This window comes from Chelonoidis abingdonii, chromosome 17 (assembly GCF_003597395.2).
Source record: "Chelonoidis abingdonii isolate Lonesome George chromosome 17, CheloAbing_2.0, whole genome shotgun sequence".
Classification (NCBI taxonomy): Eukaryota; Metazoa; Chordata; order Testudines; family Testudinidae; genus Chelonoidis; species Chelonoidis abingdonii.
In genome coordinates this window covers 17,937,212-17,962,089 of record NC_133785.1, presented here as the reverse complement: position 1 = coordinate 17,962,089, position 24,878 = coordinate 17,937,212, and the positions used below count along the sequence as shown (strand labels likewise).

The 24,878-nt window shown below is 41.7% G+C and overlaps 1 protein-coding gene across 3 annotated transcripts in view; it reads left to right on the top strand.

Annotated features, from left to right (window-relative positions):
• Positions 1-24,878, top strand: part of EEFSEC (eukaryotic elongation factor, selenocysteine-tRNA specific) — a 180,281-nt gene that overhangs the window by 145,893 nt on the left and 9,510 nt on the right. Inside the window, exon 7 of one of the 3 annotated variants that reach the window (XM_075073362.1) lies at positions 14,246-14,367. The exons of the other annotated variants lie outside the window; for them this stretch is intronic. Within the exon in view, the coding sequence (XP_074929463.1) occupies positions 14,246-14,361 (116 nt within the window). The 3' untranslated portion in view covers positions 14,362-14,367. The remainder of the gene's footprint in view (positions 1-14,245; positions 14,368-24,878) is intronic. 3 annotated transcript variants of the gene reach the window in all.

Genomic DNA, 24,878 nt, shown 5'->3' with positions numbered 1-24,878 from the left:
GAGCAAGAAACCCCTGTCAAAACATTTCAAATAATTATTTTATTCTTGAGCGCGCACGCACACAGACAAATAAATAAATAAAACCCCCATTTAGGAACTGTTGCAACAATGTTTATAACTGGTGTTTGAAACCAAGACAATAATACTATAAATAATTGTAGATGATGAAGATAGTGGAGAGAAAATAACATAATTAAAAGAATTTTACAAGACGGGCAATTCACTAAGATGGATGGAGTAACACAATATGTTAAAAATATCTGTTATTTAACACAAACATGACATGGCTGATGGGAAACATCTGTCTTTCCAGAAATCCACTGTAATAGCTCCGTAATACTACTTCACCAGAACTGAGGGAGGAGTCACGTTTAAGCTGTGTTACATCACTGAATGTCAGTTGCTCAATCACAAGAGTGGGTGGTGCTTTTCCGCCCAGAGGATCTTTTAAAAGAAATCCAGCATCCATTTTGCTTGATGCAGCACGAGAAGAATCATTTAGGGTGGCCATACCTAGGAGTAATAGGATGATCTTAAACAAATTAAAGTTTGGATTAATTTTCTGGAAATGTTTCCCAATGGCCAGACCTGATAGAGCCTGGAAAAGAATCTAAAGGGAATTGATGGAAGCCTGGTTGGTTAGATCATTTAAAAATGATTGATGAAGTACTGCAGACATCACTGTAGCAAACAGTCTCACACTGGCTGGAGACTGATAAAGTGCTGGGTCTTTTCCATCCCTAACTAGTTTGATTTCACCATATTGTGATTATTCCCCATTCAGAAAGGGTTCCCCTTCCTTTGTTCTATTGTTTTGGGATGAGATTTGAGAGTTGGGGAAGAGATTGATGGGGAAGACATAGTGGCATGGATGGAGGATGAAGTAGAGCCATCTTACCTTTTTGAATTTCCAGATTTCTCTCAGTGTGTAATGAAAGGAATAAATATCTCTTTAATGTAACTGAAATGTTTGTATTGCTTTGAATTTTTTGAAGTAGAAGGTCCTAAAATGTTTTACCAGAGATGAGAATCATGAAAATTAAAGATGAAAAGGTGTAACTCCTTACGCTTGGGTCACATTGTCCACCACTAAACTATGCGGGATTGTTTGGGTGAGTTTGTCCTGAGAAGGTGAAAAGTAATAAATGAGCTTTTATATTGGTAAAATGGGGATAATGTCTTTATCATCATCTTCTTCTGTCGTCTTCTGCATCTCCATTACTGGAGGTTTGCAACTTGGGTAGCCCATTCTGTGTGATCCTCCGCTAATCTCATGGTGGATGAATAGTCTTTATGATCCACCCAGGATACCATGTTGTCCATCCAAAAGCTTCTTTTTCTGCTTTGTGTTCTCCTGCCATCAACTTCATCTTCAAGTGCCCGTAAACATCAGTGCTGAACATCTTAAAATGTCCCCTGCAAATCCAATATTTCTTTTCATAAGATCTATCTTTTTTGTTGAGTTCCAGTCACCCATAGTACTTGTGCATGTAAATCTTCTCCCAAACAGGTAGGAGAGCTTAATGGGCAGGAGAAGGAGGCCTGGCAAAAAGAAAAATAGTAGAGGCAGGTGATATCTTATAGAGATTTATATTTCCTTTTTTAAGGCTGAAAGCTGCGGCCATTGCCCTCTCTCCCTGCCTATACATAACACACAGTGGGAGTGGGATCAAAGGAATGTGCATTCTGCTGGCTTTTACGAGACGGAGAGGGAGAGATGTAGTTCCATTTTCCAAACAGTCTTGTCATTCCCACTTTGGAACCTGACACAATGGGCAAGGTTTTTTGCATGTGTTGTTTTTTAGAAGGGACGGGAGGTGACTGAGTGGCCAGCCTCTTGACAGGGCAGTTGTAAAACATTCATAAAACTTTTATTGGGCTGCCACCCTTCCAGATAAATATTTTCCGACTTTATGGGCTTGTTTTAGGGTTTGGATCTTAATAGCAGCTTTGTAGATTTTTTATAGTCTTTTGGCAAAATCCACCTCTGGAGGCTGCCATGCTTTCTAGGTCCTTGGAGTTTCTTCATTACTAAACTATTGCCCTTTAACCCTCCTTCACTCTTGAAACAATAATGGAACCAACTGTTAAATAGTCCTCTCTCCACCCCAGCTCTTGTTCAGAGTTGTAAGTTGACCCAATGTTGCATGTCTGGTTATCATGGTAGGGAAAAAAAGATAAAGATGAGTGTAATTTTATTCCAGTTTCCATTATCATATGAGACAATCTCATTTATTCGCATCTTAATTGTGTGCATATACATATTTTAACTGTTAAAATATCTAGTTAAAAATCCTACTATAAATTGGTGCCACTTTGGGCTTGTCCTGGGGCAATTTCCATGCTATGTCTCAGTGTATTCCTACAAACATAAAATCATGACAGTGTGTCTCTGCAATCAGTGGTGAGAGCAGTGGGCTTGCAGCCAGGGTAATACAAAGGAATGCTGTATGTAAAACTCAGAGTCAAATGGGAGCAACAGTTCGAACATCCACTCTTTTTCATCTCATCTTTTTGCAGCTGAAGTGATTTCTTTAATTTCATCATCGGTTTTCTCTCCCCTGGCTATTGTGTGGACCAAGAAGGTGCGTACACTCTGTCTGCCCTGAGGGAGCAACCTGGGGTATTTAGTGGGTCCAAGAGTTGGATGTAGAGTTTTTTCCCCTACCGATCAATGTTTTGTGCCACTTATTCCCTATATCCTAGTTTCCACACACTCTTCTTGTCGTGGTGATTTTAGGGGCTAGAAGGAATGTATAGTGTTTCTTTTCTCTCTCTCTCACACTCACACACACACACCCATAAGATTATTTTTGATTACACATTTCCCCAGCAGTAATCTATTGTCACATTGGACTGTCTATGGAAACCATTGTCATTCCTACATCTTTTGGGGAAGAAAAGGCTTTTTCTGCAGAATGAATAGAGCAGCTGTTTCCAACCAGGAAGTGAAACTGGTGACTTGGTACTCTGTAGTTCTGAGCTTCTGCCTAGTACTGAGTCACTGAGCTACTTGTAGTATTTTATAGGCTGGGGCTTAGCTGGAGTGAGCCAATTACTGGACTCCTGTGTTGCTTCAGACTTTTCCAGTTGAATGGAACAACCTACCTGTGGCAGATGGAGGATTATTTTGTGTGTCAACTAGGGGTCACTCTTGAATATCCACAGGTTCATCCTTGTCCCATGAGATGCTTTTGTCCACTTCATTTGTGCATCTGATAGTGGGCCAATGTGTATCATTCAGCCCCTTTTCAACACAGCATGGCCTACTCAACTCAGGTGACCTTGTCTATGCTAGTGGACCATGTTTGATGTGGCTGAACATTCTAGTATAGACACCACTTTGGAGTGACAACATATAGTTTCCTAGGTGCGTCAATCCTTGCCCTCTTTCCTAATTACCAGCAAATAGGCCAAATTTAGTGTTATGTCCAGTCACTTTTGTGGGTACCCTGGTGATCTGGCATCTCCCTATCAGGAGCTGAATTATGATGCTTGACTCAGTTCTCATAGGCTACTGAACAACTCTATCAGAAAGACTTGGTCATTACTGATTTGGTTAAATCTGAACCAGTGATGTAGTTCTTAGGTTCTGGATCTGTGGAACTGGAGCCTGAAGTTCTCTTCCATGCACAGAACAGCAATAATAACAAAAGTAGCAGTAGATATTATGAAACCCATTTTGCCAAAGGTAAAGTTTTGTCACAATCGTCATAAGTCCTGGATTTCTTTTATGACTTTCACATTTTTAAAGAATAGCCAGGATTTTTGACCTGATGGTATTTCTGTGAGCGTGTGGATGTGTGATGGGAAACTATTCACCAAACTTCATTGACAGCTCCAAAGTGAAAACAAACCTAGACTGCATGGGTGGCTAGTGCAGAACAGGAGCTTTAGGACAACACAACAAACCAGAACAGACAGTAGGAGCTTTAATTCCCCAAGGGGTCATGGGGGTTCCACCTCTATTTTTAAAAAACAAAGCAAATAAGCAGCCCATCTTTTAAAAAAAACATTTGGGTGAGATTGACAAGTCAGCTGCAGTCTGGGACCTCTTCTTCTAAACCACTCACTGTTCAATAGCACATGCACTGTTCTTCTTGTTTGTGCTAGAAAGAGAAAAATGGTGGTTACTTTGGATACCAAATATTGCCAGAGACTTTTGTTTTCTGTATTTCCAAGACTTCTACACTGTACACCAGCACCTTAGGGACTTGACCTAAAAATAGTTGTGACATAATTGTAGCCCTCCTCATTCTCAATCCTTAGTCATCTAGTTCTCCATGTATAATTGTATTATTCTATTACAGTTTAGATGGAGAAGTTATTTTCTTTTGCAAAAGCTGTTTTTCTATAAATGTATTAATGGTGATAAAATTATATCACAACTGATACATTGGCATGAATTAGAAGTAGATTTAAGTGTAGTTTTTAAAATTGTAAATAGTTTAGGCTAGTCTTTGACCATCCCACTATAGAGGTCTGAGTAGTTGAGAGGCTGGGCTTATGCTCAGTGCATCTGGAATTCTGTGTATTATGTAATTGATGTTTGGTGTTATATACCATTTTTGTTAGAATTTTTTTTAAAATTAAGATTAAAATAAAAACAAAGCTAGTGGCAAGATTTCAGCCTCTTCCTTAAAAGCTCTGGGGGAAAATACAAAATTTTACAGCAATGCAAATACCAGAGTTTCTTTCAGCATATTTCCCAGAATAGCAAACCTGAAACAGGCTGGTATATTTCTCTCAGAGTGAGACACCAAGAGGTTGAATAACTTGCCCAAGGCTGCAGAAAGAGTCAGTGTCTAAGCCAGGGTTAGAACTCAGGAGAAAAAGTTGATAAAGAATTTTCATTTTTCTTGATAATATAGAATATTATTAAGAATATAGAAAGTTAAGTAAGCTGGTGAAACAATTCTGAATTACTTTTAGGGAACAAAGTTCAGGTAAATTGAGAAAGTTGTACAAACCCCAAACACTAATGAATACAGTAGACCTTTGAACTCTATATGTTTAAACTTTCTTTGATATGTAGCCTGAATTTGGCCTTGACCATAGGCTAAGGCATCTGAAGGACATAATAAGCCTTTCAACTTGAAAAAAATGTTTTTGTGGTGGTGATGGGGATTCTGATCAAGCACCATTTTCTGTTTGGAACATGGGAACTGCAGACATGAACTCATATTGTGGAAGCATAAATGGAAGTGAAACAATGAACAAATATTGCTCTAGGGGAGAGAATGTACTTCTCACATTTTGTTCTAAAATAATTGGCCTTCTGTGGTAGACATGGAGGTCGTGGAAAGAGGACAGGAGCTCCTTAGTTGCCTGTGATTTGACTTAAAAGTTTGTTGTGACCTTAAGCAATGTTCCTGTGCAACAGCACTTAACAAACGCATATTTGATGAAACATTAAACTCCCAAATCCTATTCTCTTCCAAGAAAATGCTAAGTAGTTTTTAAATTAGCAAAATCAGACGTTAATCCAGATCACTCTATTTATGTTTGCTGTTGATGTATTTAAATATAAAAATAAAAAATGCACTGCAAAGACATGTTCCTGCCCTAGCCATGACACTTTACACATTTAAAAATGGATTTTTAATAGTAATGTAGTATACTCCTATTTATCTGAAACCCTATTATCTGAACTACAGAAATCCCGCCTTTATTGGAATCCCTTCCTTGTCCTCCATATTTCTCATGTTAGGGGAAAAGCTCCAGGTCTTCGAAGGCAATTCGGCTGTGGGGGGTCCTTCCGCTCTGAGACCCACCACCGAAGTGCCCTGAAGACCCGTGGCAGGGGGTCCTTCCGCCCCTGGACCTGCTGCCTAAGTGCCGGGTCTTTGGCTGCAGTTCAGCAGCAGGGGGCCCCCCAGGCCTCCTGAATCCTCTCGGTGGCCCTGTTCCTATTTCCTGTTAACCCTCGACAGAAACTGGTGGAATCACCTGCACACTGCTTTCAGCTCAGTGGCCTCTCTGAAGTGTGAGGACTCAATGTTATCTTCTTGTCTGGGTACCATCCAAAAAGCATCATGACCATCTCTCTTCCTCCCCATTAGGCCAGCATCATCTTTGTTCTTCAGAGAATGCTTAAAAGTGCTGTTCCCCGTACTGCCACTGGGTAGCACTGAAACTGCTTGTTGGCTGGTACTATGCTAACAATTCTAGAAATGCTTCCTCCAGCTATAGTATTGGGCATTGCAATTACATTGCCACCAAGCCACATTATTCTATTTTTTTTGGATTACTCTGATTCCACCATTCCAAAGCTCCATTTGTTTTCAGCTTTCAGAAATGGCATAAACACAAACCTGTTTGGTTTTTTGTTTTGTTTTTTTGAGTGTTCCGACTCTTGAGAGTTCAGATTGGAAGTTAAAAAAAGTAAAACATTTCCTCTGGGAAACTCTTGCACTTAGCTAGGACTTTGGGGTTTGAAATACACAATGGCTATGACTGATAACTTCACTTTGTATCCCTGAGACTTTTGAAGAGTGAGACTCTCATATTTTGGCATCAGTCAAGTAGTCTGGTCTTCATAGATTTGCCTTCTGTAACATCTTTGTGCAGAATGTTCCCCCAGGGCACTGAGTTGTGTTTCAACTCCCATTTTCAATAGCTAATGTATGGGCTGTTCTGTTAAACAACTTTTCAACACCATTATATCTGTGCAACGTCTACATGTGGTGTTTGATTTGCCTTGTGTTCTCGGTGTCGTCCCCCCACTCCCCCCCGGCCCTTTCTTGTTATATTTGAAACCCCTGAATAATAATGCATTTCTGTGTAACTCTGTGAGTGAAGTGGTACAAATTTACCAATGACAGAATGTGCTTGTTTCATTCACAAATTTTTTTTTTACCAGTCACAATGAGATTTGAGTCCTAGTTCCCTTTCTCCATTATTCCATCACCCTCTGTTTATTCATTGTATGTGCTGTGTGTTTTTTACTACACCACCACTATACTTACTGCATGTTACAAATTATTAAAAGTTCAATGTTATTTAAAACCTTCAGTGTTACAAATGGAAAATGGAAAGCTTTTGTAATCAGACTGCTTCAGATTCCAAAATCACACAATTGTTATACAAGTCAAAGAAAGAAAGAAAACAAAATAATTGGAAATTGGTTGGTTCTTTGCTTACTTTCCAAGGCCTGAATTCAGGATACTAGGCTTCCTGTCCAAGAGCTTAAGGTATCACTAATGCGTTAAAGCATTACAAGAAAATGATTTGCTGGGAGTGTTGATGGTAACATCAACACTTATGAAGGAGTTGCAAGATCTGACTCTTTTGCCAGGTCTGTGACTGCTAACTTTCTCACTCATGCTGTAAGTAAAACTACTGCTGTCTGAGCCTCCGAGATTCCGTGATCCCTACCTAGTCCTCCCTGAACCATGCCCTACTTAGTACCTTACATCACCCAGGTCCTGCATCTACAACGCTACTTTAATTAGCTATTATATCTATAGTACTTGTATTTGCATCTCTCTGAATCTGTCGGTCTAATGTGCTCAGATAACCTGCATGTTGTAAATAACTTGATAGATTGATAGATCTGTTGCTAATTCATACATCATTATGGTTTATTTAAAGTAGACATGGATGTGATGCTAGTCTAGTCAGCTACAGAAGTTGTACTGGCATACTTTCCAGGAAATATGTAATTAGCAGCATATGCTGACTAAAAAGTAACTGCAAATAAATGCAGACTCTAGTGACTTACTGAACTCTAAAATGCAACCTTTCTTTGACTGGCTGTATGTTGAATGCCTACACAATGCATGGTATGTGCCTGATGTATATTGGATAATATATACGTTACAGCATTTGTAAATACACAAAGTGTCCTGTGTGCACACATGCACACGCAGTGTATCTTGTGGCTGCCTATCCTCAGCTTGTGTGGTATGATGTATACACTCGTGTGCACTCCCACACACTAAACCCTTGCAGGTCAAAAAGTGAGGATAAACTTTTGAACCCAGCTGTTTCCAAATTAAGTGCATGTGCAGGGACCACCAGAGCTGGGGTTACCATACTCAGAAAAGTGCAGACATTGACACCCACATATTGTACTGCAGGAGACTTCTTGTTCTTCCTTTAGTTCTTGAGGGTGATGCTTTGAAAATATTCTGTCCTCTTTGCCCTTTCTTTGTCACCAGAAAGGACAGGCGGCAGTTCATTGACCTCCCTTCGTTATGGAAATGGGACTGATACAGTAATCAGGATGCTACATATGGAGCTTTTTAAATTACTGCTCTTCAGTCTTTTGTTAGCCTTCATTATTCTTGAAGTTTTTTTCTCAACTCATAAAAATGGCATTTTTAATATGCAGAATTAAAGAAGGCAATATGAAGAATACCGTTTTTTGTCAATAAGCTTTTACCTTTTAAACCAGCTATCTTAGTTTCTGCTCTAGGTATTTTAATTGAAGATTAACTACTGTTAAAGAGTATACAAATTTAGGTAGTATATATTTGGAGTATTAAAATAGGACTCATTAAAAGATCGGAATAGTGCAGTCTGAGCATTATAATTTTAGATTGCAGAGCACAGAGCACAAACTAACCTTCATTAAAAGTCAGCAAAGCTGACCTATAGGTTCTTCTAATGCTAAGGGTTTTTTTTTTGTACAGATGAAATTAGAATACTGTGACAAAGTTCCTCCTCTACTTTGGTGGGTCCTGCGCTTATTGGCGGATTTGTTCACCTCAGTGATCTTCCCCTCTTGTGGAACCCACAGTCTGGGTCAGCTCCTCCTGTGTCTGATCAGGAGTTGGGAGGTTTGGGGGGAACCCAGGCCCGCCCTCTACTCCGGGTTCCAGCCCAGGGCCCTGTGGATCGCAGCTGTCTATAGTGCCTCCTGTAACAGCTGCATGACAGCTACAACTCCCTGGGCTACTTCCCCATGGCCTCCTCCAAACACCTTCTTTATCCTCACCACAGGATCTTCCTCCTGATGTCTGATAATGCTTGTCTCCTAAATCCTCCAGCAGTACACTCTCTCACTCTCAGCTCCTTGCCTTCTTGCTCCCAGCTCCTCACTCGCACTCCTTCTCCTCTGGCTCCTCCCTGCCTGACTGGGGTGAGCTCCTTTTTAAACCCAGGTGCCCTGATTAGCCTGCCCTGATTGGCTGCAGGTGTTCTAATTAAAGTAGCTATATCCACTGCCTTCTAGAAAGGTCTTAATTGGCTCCAGGTGCCTTGATTAACCTGGAGCAACTGCCATTTGGTTACCAGGGTACTAGGGATTTGTTTAGCCTGGGGCTAACATACCTGTTTCTCAGTACTTTACTGTAGCCATCTGGCCTTGCCCCATCACAATACTTTGTGATTCACAAGTTCAGCATGAATCTTACAAGTGTTTCTCATATGAAATCTGTTGCCTGTTTTGTAAAATATATACAGTGGTTCAAAGAATAGTTGCTGTAAACATGAAACATATATAAAACTCACATTTGCTACATACCTCTTGCGTGAATTACTCATTACAGAAACAATCTTAGATATTTATGATGTGCCAAATATAGTAATTAAAAGAACTATTCATTGCTGTCTATGAACTGATCTGTATTCTTACACCCATTGAAGAAGTCAAATTACCGTATTTGTTTCAGATGCAAGTATTTAGGAGATGGGGGGGACCATTTTTTTTTTTTTTGAGGCAAGGAATTTAAGACAATCTCTTTTCATTTCCCCGTCTCCCTTTAATAGTTAAACTAACCTCTTGCTTGCCTTCTTCATTTCCCACAGTTCAGCCCAACCCTTACACACATTCTTTCCTCACGAAAATGTTCTCACACAATACTGTTTAGGCCTGTTTCTCCAGTTCTTTTCAACTTATAGGCAAGGGAGTATATTTTGTGGTCTCCATATCTTGTAACGATCCAGGCGCTCGTTGCTGTTCTTAGTGTCATGTTTTTCTAGAAATACAATTTTAACAACGTAGATTTTAATAAAATAATTGAAAGTAGTTCCAGGACCAATAGCTTTGTAGAATTCCACTCACCCAAAGTGAGAATTATATTTTTTTAATGAACAGAAATTTATGTATATTTTCTCATCATCATTATGGTATGGAGCAGTGAGTGCATCTTGTGCCTTCATGATAATCTTGGAAGGCTAAAATAGGATTCTTTTCATTCTTTAGATGAACTAAGGCTGAGACCTTCCATGTTGATGGGCTTTGAATATAAGTTACCCCTGAAAATTTTTTTTTAAATCTTAGAGTCCACCATTTCCTTTGGCTTTATGGCTATTCAAGTCACCTGTCATCTTTCTGCTTAGGAGAGATGATTGGTGCTCTACTTTAGAGCCATTGCCTCTCCACCAGCTGCAGGAGTCACTGATGAGTGCTATGAAGCAGTACCTTCCCCCAGAGTCTAAGTGCACTCCTGCAATCCCTTGCATTTTAGGGAAGAAGAAGCTGGGGGGCAACAGTTGAATTCAGGTACCTTAGCATGGCAGTGTAGTAGGCTGTTGATGTTCTGCCATATTACTACACCAATGCAAATAAACTTTGGCTCTTTCACTTCTCGTTGCCAAATATCAGCTAAGGAAGATTTTCTGGGCTGGGATTGGATGTATTCCACTGGATTAAAGGTTGTTTCAAAAAGAATATCAAGAATATCCAGCAGTATCGTAATTAATGACTATAACAATTTTGGAAGAGATATTAAACTTCATGCTTCAGGGCTTAAACCAATCTCTAACTCCTATAGATCAAGATCAGACCTAACGTGAGGGGTAGATTATTTCACGTCTGTCTAGCGTAGGGTTCTTACACCTTCCTTTCAAAACATTTGGTACTGGCCACTGCAAGAGACAGGATCCAAGAGTAGGTGAATCTCAAGTGTAGCAGTTCCTTTGTTGTTTCATCTGCTGGGGGAAAGCTCTTATCAATTGAGGCTGTGTCAGTAGCCACTCTCCTCCCTTTTGCTTTCCTCTACAGAAGAGTGGATGCAGGGAGAGTAGACTTCAAATGCACAAAATTTCCAGGGTTCTGCTACAAAATCAGCAACAGCTGTTGGACTTGTAAGTCACTCCTTGGTTGAGTTTCGAGGCAGAGGAGCCTGCAATTGATCAGCCCTGCCCTCAACAATAAACGGAGACATCAGGACAACTAAGCCAAACCGGGGGTGAGGGAATTACAACCCTACGGCAGGGATCTAAATGGAGGACACAGCCCCAAGCTGATATTTGAAGGGACATTGTGTTTTTTACTAGTAGTGTTTTAGGTGATTTTATGGAGTATAAATGTGACTGAAGTGCTATCACTGAGTGAATGAGAGAAGCCAAAAAAGAGGAAAACGTGGAGTAGGTTTTTAAAAAATTAATTTGAATGTGAACATTGCTTAGGCCAGGAATCTTCACTTTTCCCCTTCATTTCCTTCCCTTTCTCAGAGGTCCCATATTCTGACAAAACTCAACCACAAATATGTGGGAACGAGTGTGCCCCATTCCTTTCTTGGACTAGTTGAAGGGAAATACTTATTAGTGATGTAACTCCTCTCTTAACCTCTGCCCCTGTGAACACATTCCCTCTGCAGCATTCCCAATGAAAGATAAATGACCAAGTAGGAAAGATATGTGTTACTTTGCTGAGGTGTCTGATTCTGTTGCAATGGAAACTGTTTTCATCCTGTGATGATTCTCCTCTCCTGAAAGTGCAAGACCCCAATTTTTTTCACTGAATTAAGAACAGGTTTCAAGATTTTGTTTGGAACTTTCTTTTCTTTCCAAAAGGTAGAAACTCTGCCGCTGCCAAATAGTTTCCCTACACTTAATGGCAGGGGCTAATTGTCAGACGAGGCGTGTGTGATGTCAGGTATGACTGACCGACAGGTTGGGAGTTTTTGGGTAATATATTGGACTGTATTCATCTGTTGACTTTGAATAGGCTAGGGTGCCACAACCGCTGAAGTGCTAGCACAAGATAAATGTTAGAGAATTATCCAGCAAGAAAATAAATCTTAAGACATTGGAACCCTTGCTCGTGAAGTAGATCATACTAGGACCCAAACTTAATCAAATAAACAAAGATTTAAATGATTTGAGTGAGAACCATGTGAGATGTTGCCCTTGTGGTTTTGGTAATGAGACTAATTTATTTTTAACATGTTTGTATATTTTGACTGGTCATGTTACATCCCCCATAATCTAATTTTCTCTCTTCTTCAGTGCTACCTTCAGCTAAACTCACTCAAAATACCTGTCTAATTTGTGTCTTTTGCAATGCCATTCTGACTGAGCTTGTGTTTTGGAACTGCCCAGAGTCTCTCTCAATCCAAGTGAGGTTCAGAAGGTCACTAGTTCATTCATTAGAACTTGACGGTGCTATTGCATTAGCCTTTACATTGTTCCTCTAATTAACAAATGGGGGTTTAAATCCACAGGCCTCCCATTCATGGAACTTTCATTGACATCAGTTATGGAAATCTTGCAGGAGTGGGTCCTTTATTGTGCATGGACCTCTCATACCCGGTACCATAACGCTAGAAACTTGAATAGTTGACAGTCAGTTAGTGCTCCCAAATTATGCACGCTACAGACATTGTGTTTCTTAAAGTATTTTGGAACTTGGAAACTTCAGGAAGTGAAAGATAATTTGGCTTTGGGAACAATGCTTAGTGGAAGTTGTCCTTGGAGAACATGACCACTCTTCTGTAAATTCAGTATCCAATAAAGGAGATTGTACTGTATTCTCTGATGTTGTACTTAACTAATTGTGGAATCATCAGTGGCTCCAGGAGCCAGGAACAATGTGGTAAGGGAAGGAGGCACAACCTTTAGTGTTGCTGTCTCTTGAGATTTTATCAAGAATTTCACAATATAAGGTGATTTTTCCTTAAAGCCCCAACTATTGGAGTCATGTTACTCTGTGAGAATCTCACCTTTGATTAAAAGAGAAAAAAAAGGTAAATTTCTACCTTCATGTGAAAAAAAGGTTGAAAAAGTGAACTCTGGGGCTCCAAAATGCAGAAGGCAAAAAAGAACCCAACATTTATTATGTCTTTTAAGTTTCATGATTTTTGGACATTTTAAATTGGCAATACTGAACCAGCCTTGTGGGAAAGATTTTCAAGCAATCAATGGGCCAATTTTGCAAATTTCCATAGCCTTTTGCGGATTCTTTCTTCTTAGAACACTGGTTATAATATTGATTGAACTAATACAGGGGTAGACAACCTATGGCACGCATGCCCAAGGCGGCACGCGAGCTGATTTTCAGTGGCACTCATACTGCCTGGGTCCTGGCCACTGGTCCAGGGGCCTCTGCATTTTAATTTAATTTTAAATGAAGCTTCTTAAATATTTTAAAAACCTTATTTACTTTACATACAAGAATAGTTTAGTTATATATTATAGACTTATAGAAAGAGACCTACAAACGTTAAAATATATTACTGGCACGTGACACCTTAAATTAGAGTGAATAAATGAAGGCTCAGCACACCACTTCTGAAAGGTTGCCGACCCTTGAACTAATATTTGCTGGGTACACAAAGAGAATTAAGCAAGAATGAAGAAAGAATTCTGGGTAGCTAGTGAGTGCTGGAAGGGTGGAGCAGAGTGGCTGACTTTTTGAAAATACAATGCAGGAAAATTAGATATTGAAAAATACCACACAGCCATGGTAAAATCTGTGGACTATTGTGATGCCTGTGGACTTCTGGGTTTTAAATGATCAGAGATGCAAACAGAGCAAATTCCTTGATCTTTCAATGACTTATTGAATCAGTTTCCTGGAATGAGTTTCTTAAATAAAATTCCTTTTTAAAAATTCATGCATCACTGATACTTATAGGCCGAAACTTCCATAATTGCATGCAACCAGTTAAGATTTCTAACTATTTGATTACGTGCACACTTGCTATGATTGGTTTCAGAGTAGTAGCCGTGTTAGTCTGTATCCGCAAAAAGAACAGGAGTACTTGTGGCACCTTAGAGACTAAAAAATGTATTGTAGCATAAGCTTTCGTGGGCAACAGCTCACTCTGATGAATTGAGCTGTAGCCCACGAAAGCTTAGAGACTAACAAATGTATTGTAGCATACGGTGCCGCAAGTACTCCTATTCTTACTATGATTGTGCATGCAAATTATGTGTTTACACAATAATGAAAAATTGGGCAGATATGTACTGTAGGCTTCATTGGTTCAAAACTGATTGTTGTGCTTGAACACCTTTTTACTTTAATAATGCACTCTTTCTCTCTCCTCTCTACTGTCTCTTGAAAAAACAGAGATTAGAATTGCCAGACAAATGTGGAGCAGACAGGGTACCAGGACAGGAGTTCACCTGTGGCACCTTCTCTGGTTGAAAAGCTATTTTGTGCCTTCTCGTAAACACTCACTCTGACTGGCTGTAAGTTTTGCTGCAATGGACCATATATAGCCCTGGGCTGTGAGTTTGATGCTACTGTACTTGCATGAGTCTGATTCAGTTTAGGAAGGGGCGATGTGTCATTTTACTCCAGACAGTACACAGATTGCATGGCACAATCCCACTTTATTGGATTAAGGTCAGTATTGTTTAACTTTAAAATTGCAAAAACATACAGTGTACACATTTTTAAATCTACCCAGTGTTGTTTTCATTCCTGTGACCAGTTGACTGCTGTAGCAGCTCTGTGAGCTTTTTCACAAGCACTCAATAAGTGGGGGAAGCTTTGTCATAAGGTTTTAATTTTAGCTTTCCTTGAAGCTAACCTAAAAGTGTAACTCATGCAAGGGAGGTGAGCTATCAGTGAATGTCAACAGAAAATTACAAATCCGTATTTCTTTTCAAACATGCTTCTTTCACAGGGATTTCTAGGGTGATTTGATGTACTTCAGGGGTAGAAAGTATTTTGGAAGTTCGTCTCTCCTACTGTATTTCTAATGCACCAAATCAGTGTAATGCAATATCTAGGTATTGTGTTGGCTTATAATAGGACAATACCCTGAATTGTTTGCTTGCTTGTTTGTTTCAAGGGGTTTCTTTGTGGAGTGGGAGTAGGCTGATGTGTGGGGGGGTGTGTGTGTGTATATATATATACACACACACACACACACACACATATATACACGTGTGCACACACATACAAATACATATATTTGTAGTTATCAACAAATACTGAAAAAACTTAAGTGTAAGCCAGTAGACAGATTGTGGAAAAAGAGCTAAATTGAGATTATGCCAGCCTAATGGTTTCTTGCTAGGAACATATGGACTATGATGGATTGCTGCTGTAAAGATTCTTTTTTTTAAATGGGATCCTGTGGGGTAAGACTTACAGCATGGGGCAAATAATCAGTGTTGTAGGCTAAGCAATTTTAGAATGTTTTTTTAACTCTAATTGGAAAATATGCAGTACAGGCAAGAACAAATCCACAGAGTCTTGTCCTTTGGGTGGCCTGTTTTAGTTCCATGTTTACTACATTATTCTTGCTTTTCTCATAAACCCAGTCTCCTATCTGACTGAGATCCACCTGTGAATGACAACTCAGTCTGTGAAACTTTACCCAGGCAGCCGCAAAACTGTTGCGTATGTTGGCATTTCAAGGCATTATTAAGAAGTCCACCAATTAAATGGGCATTGTTGGTTTTGGCCCTCTGTAAAAGATAGAAATAGATGAAAATATATTGTGGAAGTTTAAAAGCCATTTTAGGAAATAAGACTATGAATAATGGGGAGAGGGAGGAATGGTAAACATTCAAATTTATTCTGTGTAAAACAAAAATGCAAAGATTTCCAGAGTCCTTTTTTATAGAAAGTGATAGAGAAGGAATTTATAGGATATTAAAGGACTGAAAACTTTATAGTAACAAAACATTCTGTTATAGTTTTCTCCATTTCACACACCCCCCAACCATTTTCTTTTCCTTGTAATAATTAGTTTGACCTTTCATCTAGTTCTGTGAATCAAGTCATTTTCATACAACTTTCAGGATTTTTTTGTGTATGCTTTAAATCTTTCTTCTAAATATATTTTTGTAACAAAAAAAGCCGTGAATACATTATAATTGCAATTTTCATGGTGTGTGAAAGATTTCTGTACTAGGTCTTTATTGTTTTTGAAGAATTAATCACCCTAGTTAAGAAGCTTAATATAAATTAAAGAAGGTATTAAGGAACATTAAGACATCAAAATGTGGAGCGTTCTTTTCCTTTCAATTGCTCCAAATGCAAACAAGTTGAATAAAATGCAATCAAAGGGCCTGTTTAGAGAACATTGAGTGGCTTTTCAGCTGTGCTGTGGAGAACCTCTGGTAAGAACATAATTCAAATAAAAAGGCCTTTCTTTCCTCTTCCTAATTCTCTTTGTTGTGGTGACAACAGAGAACAAGGCCTGATAAAAATTTAATCACCTTATCTTTTTAAAGCAAATTGCATATTTGTTTACACACAATATACATAACATAAAAAAGAAAAAGCTGCTACCCTATCCTCCTCCCCTTGCTAATCGCATTAAAGGCCTTTGCCTAGAAGTTTTTTTAAAAATAACTGTTTTAGTCTTTATTCTGAAGTCCCATTGTTCAGGATTGCTTTAAAAAGGCAGCCCATGGGAAGATGAATATCGCACAACTTAAACTCTGGGCCAGCACCAAGTAGCAGATGTCCAGTATAAGTCAGTTGAGTTGGGTCAGCTTAACTAGCTTCTGTGGTGCCTACTCCACATCAGGAGTTGCAAGCAAGATGGGAGGATTATGGGTCCACAGATCTAGCACTTTGATTTGAAGCAGCTTTGTAATGAATTGCCTTTGGTTCTGTGTCAGATCTGCTAACTTAAAACTTTTTCTGCCTCGTATGCATTTCTGACAGGCTGGTGTAAGATTGTGTATTTGTACTTTTTTGTTTTTCATTAGGCTTCCCTGATGAAATTTTAGCCCTTTATGTTGAATTCAAACCAGATTTCCTGTTATACTGCTGCTTATCCTAGTGCAGACCAGAGGTATTGATTTCTTTATGGTATTAGGGTTGACTTTATGTCAACTGAGGCATCTGTTGGCCCATACCAGTGTATGTTTTAGCTTCAAAACATCCACATAGGAGATGAAGATGGTCCCAACTCAGTGCAACCAAGGATTTAGAATTATGAACTCTCACAGGTAAAGTCCCCATGCACTGGAATGGAATTATACTGTATCCCTTAATCAGCACGGAAATTTGAGTTATGCTCTTCAGAACATGAGAGGCAACTGCTTTCCTACAGGTATGAGAGTTTAAACATTAAAGACCCTACTATAGTGCAACCTATGCAAGAGTCCTTCGTTATTAAGTAAACTTCCTGTTTTAAGAGACTGTCCCAAATATCCCTGACCATACTGAATTCAGTTTGCCTACACACTCATTAGAGAGTAGATTTTAGTTTATGCAAGAGAGGCTCTTAGATATGATTTGAGATCCAGTGGCAAAGATATGCCTGGTCCCAGGGCTAGGAATAATAGTGGAAGTTAAGGGACAAGAATGAGGGATGTTGACAACGCTGTATGTGCAGCATAGAACTGGAGGAGTGTTGCCAGTCAGGATTGATGTGTATTGGCAGAACTGGAATTGAGTGATGAACTTGTCCTCTTGCCTAAACTGTGCTTGGTGTTCTGGCCAGAAATTGCTCTTCCTTGTATTCATAAGAACAGTTCAACCAGAAAGAATGTTTTCTGGCTCTTGTTCACTTTTCGTTTTCTTGAACGAAGACAAGTAATGGGACTGTGACAATATGGGAGGCAGAACTTGTGTAGAGGGTGGGCATGAGGCGAAGGGGAGACTTTTAGCTCCATGGTCCTTAAGTAGCATGGATTTTCAAGTTGCAAAACCAGTTCCAGCACCAGAGCCATCACAATAGTGCACAAAATCTGTTAAATTGCAGAAAGACTGTGCTGGATAGTTAAGCTAACAGCAAAGTTCAAGTTGTGGCTCACTGTCATTGTTTTACTATCAATATTTACCTTGCTAATTAAATCCTTTTGGCTAGAGATATGAGACAGCAATGATCTTGGATTAAAGGAAACCAACGCAAGGTCGACCTTATTTTAGCAGGAGTGCTCTGATCACCAAGCAGGCCCACGGAGAGTGGGAACAAATGCACATCAGCGGTTGAAATAATAGTGACCAATTGCTTCTGAAAAATAATTTTTTTAAAATACTATGTTCCCAGAGTGGCTGTTTTTAATAACTTGGGATGTTTCCCAGTATGATCGTGAAGCTAGAGCTGGTCAACCAATAATTTCTCTGCTGTCAAACTCTAGCAAGAGTCCCTGTAAACATCAAGCTGCAGCTTCGCCCTTCACATTAATAGTATTGTCCTCATTATTTTATTTTATTCCAGTAATGCTCAACATGTGCAAACACTCAAGACGAATGGCTCTTGCTCTGAGGAGCTTACAGTACAAGAATAGACAAGTAAACAGTGCATGGTCAGTGGGCCAGATATAAAACATCATAAACTCTCCTCTTTGCTTCTCCATGTCCCCAAAAGTTAACCTGGCCTACTTCTGGAACAAGAAGATCCAAGCTGTATCCCACCGTCAACAAGTAGGCACACTGTGCAGCACACGTACAGTTGTGGACTATGAGATGGCCATGGAATTTTTAGTGTATAAAAAACATGACCCTGTTTTGTACTCTGAAAGTGTGTGTTAACCTATCTGACTGACTGAGAAATACAGAAGAGCTCTGACTTGTTGCTTCAGATCGGGGGTCTCAGTTTGGGCTGGCGAAGATGCTGGGTGGGCGCTGAGGATAAGGCTGCCCTTAGGAATATATTTTGGCAGCCACAGAGGGCCTTGTACAGAACGTTTAGATTGTCTCACTGGCAGTGTATAACGTGGCTTGTTCAAGTGGTTTATGTAGGGTTTAAGGAGCAAAATTACAATGCACAATGGAGCAGATAGATGGAAAAACCTGTCCCATCTCAGTGCTTCGGGCAGCAGAGACTCCACACGCTTACACGGGTCACCAGAATGTAAACATCCTTCTAGACATATCACATTTTGATGCTGGATCTTGGCATTTATATTGTATTTTAATGATCGGCATCATGACGATGCTACACTGATTTTAGAAATTTGAGTTGCACACATCGATCATCCTGCAGATTCAGCTTGCTGACTATGGGTTGGACCAGTAAACCTATGGATGAGTGGCACACTGAATGCATACTTGATACATTCTGCTTGATCTAGGTGGTAAATTAAGGATTCTTTTAGGGCGGGGGGAAAGGGCAGCCAGAAATCATGGAGGTGTTAGTAAATACTGTAAATGTTTCTGGTCTGGGGCTTGCAGTACTAGGGCCTGAGTTCCATTTAGCAGTATGAATCAAAATGCTGACTTTATGCAGAGGGGACACTGAGCTAATTAAAGAAATAATCCTACTGTGTACTACTGAGCCCATAAAACTCTTCTTGACCTTGAGAAGACCCCCAGCAAGCTGTGGGAAACTTCAAATTGTCCCCTCTGAACTTTTTTGTGTTGTCATTTAAATATAGTAACTGCTTTTTAATTAAAAAAGAAAAATTAGATGACATTTCAAATTGTGTCCATGGTGCCTTAGGGACCTATTACAGTACAAATTACCCTATATTATTTAGTGAGGCCTTGTTACCACTGTGTGAACCGAGAGTTACCTCTGTAGGGGTGTATGACAAGAAGGGCCCTTCTTTGAAAGTCTGGTTCTGAACATGAAAGTGACGCCAGCAATTGGAAGCAATTTGTGGAATTGTTTGATTATATTAATTATAGCACCAGCAAACAGTGCTTGGGAAACAGTTTTGTTTTCTTGAATTCTTTCTTGATTGGTAGCAGTGAAAGCCAAGATACAGAATGTGCCTTTAAGGACCGCCGGAGGGTGCAGTTCAAGCCATTGTGCAGAATTGGCACCGTGCATGAAAGGGTTGTGTCCAGCTTTATGTGAGAGTTTTCCAAATACAGTTTTGGCCTGAACTTCACCTAGGTCATTCTCCAGAATTAAAACAGCTTCTTTCTTCCTCATCAAGAAAGAGCAGCTCTTTCCTAATAATGAGAAGACCATAATGAAAGCCACTTGGTAATTCCAGTTCCAGTATAACAACTCTTATAATAATGCCTTTCATTCCAGACGCCTGCACACAAGCTCTCAGTTCACTCACCACTGAAATGCAGCATGCTCAGGGGTGGAACACAGCAGCTGTTCAGCAGTGCATAGCAAAACTGTACAGTAGTTGGGGACATGTAGTGATATTATATCCAGCTGGAACTTCAGGAGTAATTTAGCTGCTGCAGGCAGAATAGAATTACCCAAATCATGATTTGGTGAGGACACTGGGGCAGCCTAGTCTTCTGAAAAGTGCTGTGAGATTTTTCATCACCGCAGACAGTTAGTACCTTGGTTTTATGTTTCCAAAAGACAGGTCCTGCCTAGCATCATGTAGACCCTAGTACTGAACTATGGCATTCATTCAATACTGATTCAGAGGGAAGATTGCCACTCATTAAATTACCAGGATGCCTTTCTGCAGCTCCTGTACTTTCCTTGAAGGTCTCCCATCCAAGGGCTTTTCTTGCCTCTCTTGTTTAGTTTGTGAGATCTATGGTGCCACAGCACCAGGTGATATTGGAAATTTGCAGATGCCAGCAACAAATCAAGGATAGGCTCTAACACTGATAAATGCATCTACACCAGAATAAGTAATACCCATATTCCAGTAACAGCCAGTAATGGTGCAGAGGCGCTAGTATTAAGCCATTAGTGTAGACAGGGCTCTGGCTTAGAGCAGACTTCCATGACATGGTGGTAAAAACACCTGGGGCATATCTATAGTATTACTTGCACCGCTGCTATGCAGCATTAGCAGTAGTTCCTGTAGAGAAATCGGTTACCACATTAAAGTAGACTGTTCTAATGTGTGCAGGTATTTGATTAGATTTAAAATTCCCATGGAACATACATGTAAATGTTTGCCCTTGTCTCTTTGGTTCAAATTCACACTCTTCAACCCCACCCAGCTGTAGAGCCTGCTGACTGTCCACCCTGTTGCATGTCAGTCCAGAGGCAGCTCTGTTCCAGTAATGCAGATTGCTGATACTGAAGTATTTATGGGACCCCAATAACTGTAATTGGTAGTATGCAGTATATAAAGCATGTTGGGATCTTTAAGCATGAAAGGAACTATTGAAATTTGTGATATCCGGTCTAGGTGTCACTGTAATTGTCATTGCAGTAAAGAATTGGAACTGTTATTAAAGCAGGGGGCACCCAGGCCTATTTCAGGGAGTGGGGTTTGAAGTTCAGCTGTATACATTTTCCTCTCTTTTGGCTGGGTTAGAGGGCATGCCCCATATGTATATCATTCCACCTGTTCACAATATTGTGATTAGTCAGTGGCTTGGCTGTTACTTCCTTCTCTGGCTAGGCACACAGGAGTTATTCCATTTTTTTACTACTTTCCCCCAAAGTATGTAGCATTCAGCCGTTTACAGTTTTCCAATCACTCAGCATTTCTTTAGTCTTCTAAAGGAGACGAGCCATTCCTGGAGGTAAAGGAGATTGGAGCAGGAATGAGGAGGCAGAGGAAACCTGGAAAGGAAAGAGGGAAAGCTAGAGCAGGGAATGAGGTAAACAGAAATGGCTAGGTGGAAAGAGAACAGAAAGCAGAGGAGAGCTGGAGGGGGAAGGGGTTCTCAACCTTTTTTCATTTGAAGACCCATAAAAATTTTGAATGGCAGAGCGGACCCCTTTGGAAGTCTTAGACCACAGGTTGAGAACCACTGGGTTAGACTTCAGGAGAAATAGCCAAGTCCACCTTAGCAGACCTTTTCAGGGTCAGAAAAAATGGTGAGGAGCAGAAGACAGCGAAACAAAAGGAGGAATGGAGCAATGAATGGGCTAAAGGATTATTTGAAGCTGTGGACTGGGATCCACAAGAACAAGGAGCAAGGCTGCTTCTTCGAGTGCTTGCTCATCTCCATTCTATATTAGGAGTGTGTGCTCACCACGTGCTCCGGTGCTGGAAGTTTTTCTCTTAGTGGTATCTGTAGGGGACCGGCTCTGGCCCCCCACCCTTAGTTCCTTCTTGCAGCCAGTGACGGTGCTGGAACATCTGCTGCTTCGGCTAGCCTTTTTTCGCTTTGTTCAGTATTTTAAACTTTTCTTGTAAAACAGTTTTACGTAGTTAACAGTTTCCCTTAGTGTGTTAGTGTTTTTACTTGGTGGGCCCCGAACGGGACTTAGCCTAGGAATGGGGCATGCTCTGGTCCCCAAGCCATGTGATCGCTGCAAGAAATCAATGCCCATTAGCGATCTGCATAATAGTTGTTGAAGGTGTCTCTGCGAGTTGCATATGAGTGACAAGTGCCATATCTGCAAGTCATTCAAACCTCGGACTAAGGAGGAGAGGGACTTTCATCTTAAGGTACTCCTAGTGGAGTCAACGCTAACTCTGGCACCGGAGCAGTCAAGGTCTGAATCTGCTCCGTGCACCGCAACATCAGTATGCAGCACCCCACTGTCAACAGACTGGTGCCGATCCCCCTCCCTGGCACCTGCCAGGCGGCTAAAGAAGACTGGAAGAGGAAGATCTCCTACATCCCGCAAGGGGAAGGAGAGGGCAGGAGGGGAGCCAAGGCCTGAGGAGGACAGCTCGATACTTCCTTCCAGAAGTCAGGCACGAGCTCAGGTCAAGTGGTCCAGCCCACCCCGACCCATGCCTGCCACACCAGACAGTGACTGGGGCCTTTGCCAGCTAGAGGTCCCGTCAACACCTGAGGCCCTGCAGCCAGTGCAGGATATCCTGTGTCACCTACACTGGCTACAGCAGTACCCCAGTCTAGGGGTAAACACACCTTGAGTCCTTTAAATAGGTCCCTGTCTCAGCGGCATTGCTCCCCATTGTGGGGGACGTCCCACCAGCGCTCACCCACAGGGAGCCACCGGGCTTCGAAAGCAGAGAGGCAGGCTTGGTGAAGCCCTCGCTGGTCTCCGGACTCAGGGCACCACCCACAGGACTCGAGGCATGCCTTGCCGGTGACCTGGCACAGGCCTGCAGAGGTCCACCCTTCCCAACATTAACAGCACTGGGACCTGTCCACTGTTTCACCCACAGCTCGTCACCCGTCGCGAGCCCGGGACAGTCTGTCTCAGGAGTGGAGTCATCAGTCCACAGCTCCTTGGTACGCCTTGCCATGTCATGGATCCCCAAGACTGGAGAGAAAGTCTTCCTGACGACCGACCCACTCCAGATCCCAGTACCAGTCAAGCAGCTTGAGGCGTGGATCATTTTAACGCCGTCGCCAAGCACTGCTGATTTCCGAGGACCTGCAGAAGGGACTCATCCAGAGCATCCAGGTGCAGCAGTCGGCACTGCAGCGACCAGGATAGCTGATCTACTCACTCGTGGTCGCCTAAGAGCAACCACTTGGGCTCGAGTTCCGGCATTGGACAGGAGTCATTGCCGGTGGGCCAAAACCCAGCACTGGCGGTACCCTTGGTGTCGGCAGTATCTCCATCTAACCCATGGCTCCAGGGCCACTGGCCAGCTGCCTGGTACCCATGGAGTTTTACTCAGCCTTCTCAAGGGCTCAGGTCGGTGGTGGGAGCCTCAGACAAGCCATCAGCCTCAGTATCCCCCGTGCCCCCAGAGCAACCTACCTGGCCAAGTGGACGAGGTTCTCCCACTGGGGGTCTGAGTATAGCATCCCTCCGTCACACTCCACCTTACAATCTATCTTAGATTACCTGCTTCATCTTAAGAACCGATGGCTGGCCGTCTCTTCCATCAGGGTGCACCTTGCGGCCATCTCCGCTTTCCACCCACCGATCCAAGCTCAGACAATTTTTTTGCATGACACGTTGAGAAGATTCCTGAGAGGCTTTTCTCGCCAGTCTGGGCTCCTGTCCCACAATGGGACCTTAACTTGGTTCTTTCTAGGCTCATGGGCCTGTCCTTTGAGCCTATGGGCTCCTGCTTCCTTTCCCACTTGTCATGGAAGGTCGCTTTCCTTGTGGCGATCCCATCAGCGAGACGAGTGTTGGAGATTAAAGCCCTGACATCGGAACCACTGTATATGGTGTTCTACAAGGACAAAGTTCAACTGTGACCCCCTCTGGCCTTTCTGCCGAAAGTGGTGTCTTCCTTCCATGTCAATCAGGACATCTTCCTCCTGGTGTTTTGTCCCAAGCTTCACACTATTCGCGAGGAAAGGAGGCTGCAAGCCTTGGATGTCAGACATGTCCTGGCGTTTTACCTGGAGCGTACCAAGCCCTTCCACAGGTCAACCCAGCTCTTCATCATGACAGTGGACAGGATGAAGGGCCTTCCGGTGTCCTCACAGAGGATTTCCAACTGGATCACCTCCTGAATCTGGACCTGTTACAAGCTGCCACAGGTCCCACCACTGCTGAATGTGAGGGCCCATTCAACTAGAGCCCAGGCGTCCTTGGCAGCCTTCCTGGAGCACATTCCCATCCAGGATATTTGCAGAGCCGTGACATGGTCTTCGGTTCACATATTCACAGCGCATCACGCCATCACACAGGAGGCCAGAGATGACACTCAGTTTGGCAGAGCTGTGTTGCAATCTACACATCCATGAACTCCTACTTGCTTCGGTTGGTACTGCTTGGGAGTCACCTAATATGGAATGGACATGAGCAAGCACTCGAATTTGTGTTTTTTGAGATGTGTTGTTCATGTTCATTCCATGACCCCCCTTGTCATGGTATAAAACCCCACTCTGAACCTTAGAGTCCAAAAGATGGGGTACCAGCATGAATCCCCCTAAGTTTAATTACCAGCTTAGATCTTGTAGTGCTGCCACCAACCAGGACTTGGAGTGCCTGGTATACTCTGGTCCCCCCAAAACCTCCTATGGGGACCCTCAAGACCCAAACCCTTGAGTCTCACAACAAAGGGAAATAAAC